The 10,564-nt window shown below is 55.6% G+C and overlaps 1 protein-coding gene across 2 annotated transcripts in view; it reads right to left on the bottom strand.

Moving 5' to 3' along the window:
- Nucleotides 1-790: 790 nt before the first annotated feature.
- LOC144721874 (ephrin-A2-like) overlaps nucleotides 791-10,564 on the bottom strand; it is a 30,347-nt gene continuing 20,573 nt past the window's right edge. Inside the window, exons 3-5 of one of the 2 annotated variants that reach the window (XM_078599801.1) lie at nucleotides 6,924-7,022; nucleotides 5,637-5,705; nucleotides 791-1,285 (exon numbers count right to left, since the gene is read on the bottom strand). In XM_078599801.1, the coding sequence (XP_078455927.1) occupies nucleotides 1,140-1,285; nucleotides 5,637-5,705; nucleotides 6,924-7,022 (314 nt within the window). In that variant the 3' untranslated portion in view covers nucleotides 791-1,139. The remainder of the gene's footprint in view (nucleotides 1,286-5,636; nucleotides 5,706-6,923; nucleotides 7,023-10,564) is intronic. The other variant, XM_078599802.1, reaches the window with a different exon arrangement.

Below are 10,564 nucleotides of genomic sequence, written 5' to 3'. Positions count from 1 at the left end.
TGACACCGGTTAGATTTCTGGTCAAGGGTTAGGGGTCAGCGGCGTTCAGATCATGGACCCCATGTGGCCACGGTTGCTCAATGCAGATGCCTCCCCTTTTCGTCCCCAAAACGCCGACAGTTTCCATCCGTGCGGCGTGGAAACCCTCCGTGTCCCACGAGAGGCTGGGCCTCACCCCAAGTCTCCGCCGCTAATGAGCCGCTCTCAGCATTTGGCCTTTCGTGGGATTTTTTTTCGTCTCCTCGAGTGTTTTTTTGTACAAGTGTTTCTCGTAGTTTTTGTTCCTCTGCGTCTTTTGTCACGAACTCTCTCGCTCTTCACGAGCGACTCTCAAACGCCGAACTGTCTCGGCACCACCCCCCCCCCCCCCCGCCGAGAGGAACGGCCTCTCGCTCCCGCGCTCCTCCTCCACCGCTACTGCCGCCACCACTCCATTAATGCCCCCCCGCCCCCACCAACAGAACTCACGCTCCACACTCAGGAACCCCCTGACCCCGCGACCCCCGCCGCTCTCCACGGGTCTCCACGGCGACGACGGTTTTCACCGTGAAGGGCATTTTGTCTCGGTGGAAGGCGGCGATACAAAAAAAGAAACCACGGCGCTCGGACCATGCGCACGCACGCACAGAAGCGCACTCGCTTCACGCGGCGTCCCGGCCCCTGCGGCCGCCCGTCACTCCACGACGCTCGCGAGGGCTTCGTCAGGAACCCCGACGACGAGGGCCCCACCCCCTCGCTCTGGGTCTGCCGCCGTAGAGTTCCCGCCGCCCACCCCCACCACCCCACCACCGCCACGCACGTGCGCAGGGGCGTTGGGCCGTCCGTCCGGCCGGGCGGGCGCGTGGCGACGGCTCCAATCGCCGCGAGTGCCGGCGGCGTCGTCGTCGTCGTCGCCGCTCCGGGCCGCCGGGTGCCAGCGCCGGGCGAGGAGAGAGTTCTCTTGCGAGCGTGCCGGGCACACTTCGTCCCGTTTCGCCACGTCCCCCGCCGTCGTTCGCCAAGTCCTCACGGTCGAACAAATCCCACCCCGCGGGTTCACGGCGCTCGCGGTCGCGCAACCGAGTTCAGTTTGTTTCGTCTTGGGGTTTTGTGTTCTTCGCTCCGCCGCGCTCCACCGCTGCCCAGGGCGGCGGCGGGCGCTACGACGCGAGCAGCAGCAGCAGCGGCGGCACGGCGAGGGAGGCCATGACGGTGAGGAGCCCCCCGCGGTGGGGGGCCCGCGGGGCGTGCCCACGCCGCGCTGTCCCCGTCTGGTGCGCCGGAGACGCTCCCTCGGCCACGCCGTCTGCCGTGGGGGGGGGGGGGGGGAGTGGAGGAAGAGTAAGGGAGGGGGGGGTTGAGAGGTTAATGAGTTAATGAATTGGTCTTCTCGGAAAGACAGACCTGTTCTTCACCTGAGGACGGCTGCTTTCGTTGTGGCCAAAACGTCGTGAGAATTGTATTTTATTATGTTTTATTTTTATTATTTTATTATTTCCCTTCTACGTGACTTTACCGAAAGAACCAAGAAGATGAATCCCTGCAGTCACGAAAGCTTTAAATCGAAAGTTAATGAGTTATTGACGAGTTAAGGAGCAGCGCGCTCACGAGGGAAGAGACGCTGCGCTCGCCTCCCGTTTTACAGCCCTGAGCCAGTGGTGCTGGAAATTCAACATTCCTATGTCGGGGGACAGGGATGATGGGCCGAGTCAATCCGACCGGGATGTGGACATCGCAGCCTTGCCAATGATCGCGAGCCGCTCGCTCTGCCGCTGAGTTACCTGGACGACCACCAGGGCAGTGCATTATGGGGCAGGGTCACAGTTAGGGTCAAGGTCCAGGGCAGGGCCCTGCACCGCAGATCCGAGCGCCCCCCGCCCCTACACCCCCCGCTCCCCCCTCCCGGGAAGACCCCGCTCCCAAAAACATTCTTTCAGCGGAGGGGCGGGGGAACATCGCGGTACCCCCCATGTGTCACCCCACGTGTCACCCCACATATCACCCCACGTGTCACCCCACGTGTCACCACGCAGGAACATCGCGGTACCCCACGTGTCTCCGCACGACGCCGTGGTGGAGAGCACTCGGAGCTAAAATACAAAACCCAGAAGATCCGCCGCCTTCGTCACGCACCTGTCCCGACCCCCTCCACACACGGGGGGGGGGGAGGGGGGGGAAACAAAACTTGGAAAACAATACCGCGTGTTTATTCCTTTTCACTCACGCGGCCTTCCCTCTGGGGAGCGCATCATCCCGGCAGCACCGGTTCAACACGGGCAATGCCCTGGGACCCGCTTCGAAGCTCAGCGTCTCATCGGCAGGCTCAGGATCCTTTGCGCCTACGCCGCCACTTTCAGGGCGGGAGACTGCGTTCCTGTCCCTCTCTATATAAATAAAAATAGTGTTGCCAACGTCCCATCGGTCACGCAGACCTCTGCAGCAATTTCGTTTCGTTAATCCACTTCTGGATGAGGGCCTTCCCACACAAACACGTGCGTATATACATATTCTTTATATATACTCTATATATATATGTTGTTTGTGTATATATACTGTGTATATAAACTCAACTATTTTTATATTAGCAGGTAAGGCCCACTCCGCTATATAGCTCTTTTTCAGAAGTGACCTGGGCACAACTGAATGCTCAGCAAAGCGGCTTATCATATAGAAACTCATCGTAGCTAAGTACTCTAATCGCATGCTGATTATAAATGTGGAGGGCCCGGAGAAAAATCCACGCAACCACAGGGAGAGAGAGAAAGCGCAAACTCCAACTAAACAGCAGCAGGCGTCAGGGTCGAGATTGAACCCACGAACTCCTGCACACCAGGGGTCAAGGTAGTTCACATCTCACAACGATGGCTTCAACAATACACCCATAGACAACCCCTTGCTTGAGACAATCCACTGTTGTCATCGCATCGTTTCTACACCGTGATGATTGCAAAGTTAATTACAAATATATATTGTGTAGATAAAATGTTCGATTAGAAATATATAAAATATATATTCAGCTTCGTCCGCTGATTCACTCCGGTTCCTCGCTCACCAGCGGTCAGTCGCCCTTCTACCTCGACTGCCATGGTCACAGCTCCCCTGGATCTCACTCCTTGACTTCTCCACCTGACACTGTCTTGTCCACCACACTGTGATCAACCACCACCACCACTACACTGTGATCAACCACCACCACCACACTGTGATCAACCACCACCACCACCACACTGTGATCAACCACCACCACCACACTGTGATCAACCACCACACTGCAGGTCACAACAACACACTTACTCACCTATCCACTCACTCACCCCCTCACCAACCCACTCACCCAACCCCTCACCCACTTACCCACCCCCTCACCCACTCACCCACCCCCTCACCCACTCACCCACCCCCTCACCACACTGCAGGTCACCTCACTTCTCTCTTCACTTCCTCCCTCTCACTGCTCCACTTTACAATAACTCCTGCTCCCGTCATCTTCACCCCCCCCCCTCCCCTAAGGTGTCGCAGCAAAAACCTTGGCTCAACTCAAGAACACAAACGATACATCGCAACTTGTGATACTCGTGCTGCTTGTTGCTGGCATCTTAACGCATGGAGGAGGGGGGGGGGGGTCTGAGCCCTGTGCTGACTCAGCAAACGGCGCTTGAAATAAATAAATCGGTAAATAAAATAAACTTCCAACTTCCGTCGCTCCACAGCGGAACGCATCAATTAAGTTTCAACAAAATCAATTAACGCCCGCCCGCACGGGAAGCGCCACTCGGCGAAGCGGAAAATAACTCGGCGGCTGGGGAGCGGGGCACTGGGGAGGGGGGGGGGCATGAAAATCTAAACGGCGACAAAATCCTCGCTCGGCCCGGGGAAAGAAAAAAAACTTCCCTTGCGTTGTCGAGAGCGGTGGCGATCGGCTCTCTGGGACCGCAGCGATAGTCACAGTCGGAGAGTCGCGGAGGCACAAACAGAAGCCGCGGGAACATTCTCATGGGGGCGCGGCGTCTCTCAGGGGTGCGTACGGGGCAGCTGGTCGGGCTAGAGGTGGTGGGGGGGGGGGCGACGGAGGTCGAGGGGGGGCCGCGGGGATATATGTAGAAAAAAAAAGTTGCAGTGGGGAAAATAAAAAATGAAACTAAATCGTTATAAACACCGCGATGGCGATGGCAGCGAAGCGCAGAGCACTGGGGCATCGCTAAAAAATTCATTGGTTTTCAGATTTTGACTTTTAAATTGAACGCCGAGGACGAGTTGTGGAAAATTGGAAGTGCGGCTTATCCAGCGAGCGATTTATCTCACGGGCCGCAGAGAGCGGACGCGGCTACGCGGCCGCGGGCGGGTTTGAGGTGGGGGGGCCAGGCTGTGAGAGTGGGCGAGTGGGAGAAAGAGTGGGCGAGCGGGCAAGAGAGTGAGAGAGGCAGGCGAGAGAGTGGGCGAGCGAGCGGGAAGGCAAACGAGTGGGCGTGAGAGTGGGCGAGCGGGTGAGAGAGCGGGCGAGCGAGCGGGCAAGTGGACGTGAGAGTGGGAGAGAGAGTGGGCGAGTGGACGTGAGAGTGGACGTGAGAGTGGGAGAGAGAGTGGAAGCGCGTGACCTCGCAAGCCAACAATAATGGGGGCAATTGGGCGCACGAGTGAGGGAACGTGAGGAAGCAGCTTTTCTTCTTGTTAAACCTTTTCGCGGCATTTTTTTTGCAAAACTTTTAACTGGTCCGCCGCTCTCACATCTACGAGAAAGAGCTTTGTAGCTCATGGGATTCCTATTGTATGAATAAATGTTAAGATTCTCGGTGTCGCGTCCCGGCGCGGATGTAACGTCTGTACCCGCGACGCGGCCGTCAGCACGCTCCACCGGGGGGGGGGGGGGGGGGAGAAGCCGGCGGTCAAACCCCGGAGTCGAACCCAGAATGTGAGCGCTGCCGAGTTTAAGCCTCGCTTCTCAGACCGGCGTGCAACGTGGCAGCACGCGGCCCCAGGTGCGCCGCTGTGTTTTAGGACCCCACAGGGAAGGACCTCATTCACCCCCCCCCCGTCCTTGCCCCGGCACAACACGACAGCAGAAGCAGCAGACAACCCTCCGTCAATCCTCTCTCTGTCGCGCAGCCGCAGTCGGGCAAACGGGCGCGAAGGCGCAGACACAGGGACACGTGCAGAGACACGCAGAGAGAGACGCAGAGATACAGACGCGGAGACACTCGCACAGACACCGAGACCCTCATGCGGTTGGGCAAATTCTTCTCGCGGATTTTGACAGCGCACCCCCCCCCCCGATTTCCTTGATCTCGATATAAGATCAGCACCAGCGAGGAATTGTGAATTCGCTCTCCGCAACAATCACCCACCCACCCCAGTGAGTTTCTGAGAAGCATTGCATTGGTGGGCGGGTGAAGTAGCAAGTGTATGAGTAGGGAGGTGAGTTGGTGGGTAGGTGAGTGAATTAGTGGGTAGGTGAGAGAATTAGTAGGTGGGCGAGTGAGAAGGTAGATGGGTGAGTTAGCAGGTAGATGAGTTCGTGGGTAGATGACACGTATGGTTGGGTGAATCAGTGGGTAGGCGAGTGAATCAGTGGGCGGTACAGCGAGTGGGCGAGTTAGCGGCTGGGGTGGGTGCGTCAGCGGGTGAGGAGTAGGTGAGCGGGCGGGTGAGCGGGCACTCACCCTGCTGATTGCGTGGCCGTGGCTTCCTCTGCGGGGGGCTGCTGGGGGTGGGGGTGGTGGTTCGGGTTGCTGATTGGCGCGCGGCGTGGGGCGGAGGAGGGTGGAGAAGCGGCGATGGCGCGGCAGGGTGGTGAAGGGGAACGCACACAGGGCGGGGATGAGGAGAGGGTCACACGGGGGAATGGCAACAGCATGGCGCGATTCTCAAATACGGAGGAGGAGGAGGAGGGGGTGGGGGGCATCACAGCAGCAATAGACTCCATAGAGTATATGACAAAGAGAGCCATCAACTCACACAGAGACCCACAGACTCACAAAGAGACCCATAGACTGACACAGAGACCGATAAACTCACACAGAGATCTGTAGATTCATACGGAGATCAATAGACTCACATAGAGACCAATAGACACACAGAGAGACCCATAGATTCACACAGAGACCAAAAGATTCACACTGGGACCAATAGACTCACACAGAGACCCATCAACTCACTTAAAGACCCAGACTCACACAGAGCTTCATCGGGGTTGGACTCACATTGTTGAAGGTTAAGCGCATGGGTTGGTTTCACCTGAAGCCTTTTAAATAGACCCCCTACATACCTACTATAATCACCCAGGAATGTCTGTCCTTAATGCTCGTTACGTCACTCCACATCGACCAGCCCCCCTCATTAATAATCATGAGCAGGTGACGTCCTCCAAATGGACACGCCCCCCCCCCTCCATTAATAATAATTAGCGGGTGACGTCACTCCACATGGGGGGGGCCGAGGCGCCTCCTCCCCCCTCCTCGGCGTGAACTCACAACCCTCACTACAAAGGCAGAACCCTCACGTCACGCCATCTCCGTCACGCTATTGACACATTAAAGTAAAAAGGACGTCATGATGAACAAGGGATTATAACCTTAACATGAATTAAGTCTGTGTCACCGCGCCCGTACTAATTGCACACTAGTTGATGCAATGAATATCACGTCACAGTCTGCCTTTCGCTTGCAAGTTTCAGATTTACTGCAATCCACCCGTCCTTGGATGGGCAAAAGGCTCGTCAACAATAATAACAATAATCCCATTCAACCTTTTCTCTCTTAAATATCAATGAAGTAAACCAACTTTGGGGTCTCAATGAGGGGCCAATCACCCCCCACGCCCCCCACTGAGGATTTTCCGCTGATTGGAAGGGGAAGGGAGGGAGGGGGTGAGAGGAGAGGGGCGGGAGAGAGGGGGGGTAGTGGGAGGGAAGAGGAGGGAGGGGAGGGGTATTGGGGGGACTAACTTACTTGGGGCGCAGCAAACGGACACTTTGAGACGCAGGCACTTGTGGTTGTTGCTGCTGTTGTGGTTGTTGTTGCTTTTGTCTTTGGAATCTGCAGATGCGGCTGCAGTACACACACACACAAAGACAAAGACCCCCCACAATGTAGCCTTTAACAGACTGTTGGGGCAAGTGCTGATAGCGAGCACCTATGAAGGCCGGCACGGCACACGAGGAAGTTGGATGACCAGCACCATGCCCGGCCGATGTTTAACACACCGCAACGGGTACTCATTTGACGCTGAGCCGACCTAGGGGAGGCACATGACCAGTTCAGACAATCACTAGTGTTGGCCATAAACGGAAATCGAACTCGGATCACCGGGTCCGTAGCGTAGTGCGCAAACCGCTACACCACCGCTCCACACGCACACCAATTAACACAGAAACACGTATACACAAGGGGAGCGGTGCTGCAGTGGTTAGCCCGTTTCCCTATGAAACCACACATCTGAGTTTGAGTCCCGTGTGTGCGCACGTGTCAATGGAGGAAGTGTCCATGGTGTGTGCGTGTGGATGAGAGGTGGATGTGCGTGGGTAGAGAGAACAGCTGATGCATCTGCCAGTCATCTCAGTCAACCCATGACACCCGGGTCAGTCCCCTGACCTCCTACCAGGAGAGAGTCTTCCACACTTCACGTGGCGGCCTCAAGGTGCACCTAGCCTGGCACAATCGTCGTGGTAACGTCACCGCCACTTAGTGGCGAATGGCGGTTGTTGTTGTTGTGTGTGTATATATATTGGTGTGTGTTTGTGTGTGTTTATTGGTGTGTGTGTGTGTGTTTAATGGTGTGTGTGTGTTAATTGGTGTGTGTGTGTGTGTTTATTGGTGTGTGTGTGTTGGTGTGTGTGTGTGTTTATTGGTGTGTGTGTGTTGGTGTGTGTTTATTGGTGTGTGTGTGTGTTTAATGGTGTGTGTGTTTATTGGTGTGTGTGTGTTGGTGTGTGTGTGTGTGTGTTTATTGGTGTGTGTGTTTATTGGTGTGTGTGGTGCCGGAGGCAACGCTGTGGTGGGCAGTGCCTTGGGGGGGAGGGCCAATTTAAATTTGCCTTTCCCCTCATGGCGTTTGTAACCACCACAGCGGCCAAATGGGGACGGGTGCGAGGGGCTGGTAACACCTCCACCTTCAATTAATTACCACTAAACCACGACTGATTTTTTTTTTTTTAATAAGCTTGTGCCGCAGGTACCGGGGGGAACAGGCGTCTATGACGTCGCCTGGCCAAACCCCATTTGGCGGAGCCAGGAGACTGAAACCTTACCATCGGGGCTCCTCCAGAAACAACAAAAAAACAATACGTGTGGCCACGTGGAATGTTCGAACACTCACTGCGGAGGAGAGGCTGCCACTCCTCTGTCGGGAGCTGGACCAGTACCGCTTGGATCTCTGTGGTATTCAGGAGGTCCGGAGGACCGGCTCTGGCTCCTGCGACCGTGAGGGGTGGACAGTCCTCTTCTCGGGGCAGGAGACTGCCAAACTACAGGGAGTGGCTCTTCTTCTTAACAAAAGAATGAAGGAGGCGTGGGAATGTGGCGGTGAGGTGTGGGACGCTGTAAGCCCCAGGATACTTTGGGCTCGCTTTCCCATCAAACCAGAGGAGTGGTGGTCGTGGTTACATATGCCCCCACCGAAGACGAACAACTGTGGAGGGATACAGACAAGGCCGATAAGTCAGATGCCTTCTATAACCTCTTGTCACAGGTGCTAGCGAAAGTGGCCCCTCGGGATAGAGTCATCTTGTTGGGTGACTTCAATGCCCGAGTTGGTCATGATGCTGGCACCTGGTCTGGAGTGATTGGAAGGCATGGGGCAGATCAGCTCAATAACAACGGCAGGAGGCTGCTAGATTTTTATGCAGCCCATTGGCTTGTAATTACCAACACGCTGTTCCGGCATCAGCGCATCCACACAACCTCATGGATGCATGCCAGGTCCAAGCAAGAACATCTTCTGGACTACATAGTGACAAAACAGTGAATGTGGACCCATGTCCTTGACACCAGGACCTACCGTGGAGCTGATCTGCCCACTGGCCATCGACTTGTCATCTGTAAGATGCACCTGCCATTCTTCCACTTCGGTGGTGGGTGTACACCCAGGACCCAATTCAAACCCTTAGTGGCATAGTCTCAGCTAGCTGATGAAAGTTGCAAGTGAGAATTTCATCATCGCTTGTGGCTGGGGTTGGCATTGTCCCACACTCCTCCTGATGTCGAGGGGAAATGGGCGAGGTTTACGACTGTGGCTCATGCAGCTGGAATGGCTGCTTTGGGCACACGGTCCAGACCTCCCCAGAGACCCTGGCTGACAGAGGAGGTGTTCAGGCTGGCTAAGAAAAAGTGACAGGCCCACTCTCATCGTCTACAGCATCCCACATCGGAGAATGAGGAGGCTGACCGCAGCCTTCGCTCAGAGGTTCATAGAGCCGTGAGGCACTGCAAGGATGGGTGGTGGTCGTGGGTTGCTGAGGAGATGGAGTCTGCCTCAATGGCCCACGATCACAAATCGCTTTTTAATTCCATAAAAAAGTAACCTGCAGCGCCACACCTATTACCATCATTAGGGGAAAGAACTGTGATCCAATATCTGACCCCCAGGAACAGGTTTGCAGATTTGCTGAGCATTTCTGTGAGGTCCTGGTGGAGGGGAAATCCCTCAGCCTGGAAAACAACGTGGGACAAAGCGGGGATGACCCTGCTGAGGCTGCAGTCCCTCAAATATTGGAAGAAGAAGTCACCCCCTGTGAGTGGCAGGCTGAGGTGCCATCCGTTGAGGAAGTGCTGAAAGCGATCCAGAGTCTGAGACCAGGAAAGGCACCGGACAGAGATGAACTCCCAAGCGAAATGCTGAGGGAGGGTGGCGTTTGTGCACAGACTGCCCTACGTGACATCATAATAGTCTGGAGCACCGGACAGGTTCTGCAGGATTGGAAGGATGCGCTGGTGGTCCCCCTCTTTAAGAAGGGGGACCTCACAGACTGTAACAACTACAGGGGCATCTCACTTCTCAGTGTGCTGGGAAAGGTTCTGGCAAGGATTATTCAATATCGCCTTGCTAGACACGCTGAGGCTTGCGGAGCCCCAATGCGGTTTCAGGAAAGGGCGGTCCTGCACAGATGCCATATTTTTTGTCCATCTGCTACAGCAGAGGTGTAGGGAATTCTAACAAGACCTACATCTCTGCTTTATTGACCTGGTCAAGGCCTATGATACCATTTAGTAGGCCTGGGCTCTGGGTTGTTCTTCATGCCTTCGGAGTCCCTGACCCTCTGCTCACGATCATTAAGGGCCTTCATGATGGTGAGCAGGCCCGGGTAAAACTCTGTGGCTGGGAGTCGGAGCCATTCCCTGTACACCTTGGGGTGCGACAGGGATGTCCTCTGGCTCCCACAATGTTTAACATCTATTTCGACCACGTAGTTCGTGAAGCCTTCAATAGCTGTACCGGATGAATTTCCATTTGGTACAGATACAATGGGAGGCTGATCGATGCCCGGGTGCTGTCAAGGGATGGCTCCCTATTGCTCGAACATGTTATATATGCCGATGATCTGGTAATTGCTGCTCACACTGAGGAGGAGTTGGAGGTGCTGCTGCTGAACCTG

The sequence above is a fragment of the Lampetra planeri genome, chromosome 13 (assembly GCF_965212315.1).
Source record: "Lampetra planeri chromosome 13, kcLamPlan1.2.h2, whole genome shotgun sequence".
Classification (NCBI taxonomy): domain Eukaryota; kingdom Metazoa; phylum Chordata; class Hyperoartia; order Petromyzontiformes; family Petromyzontidae; genus Lampetra; species Lampetra planeri.
The sequence above is the reverse complement of the archived record's forward strand: the minus strand, read 5'-3'. Positions and strand labels throughout refer to the sequence as shown.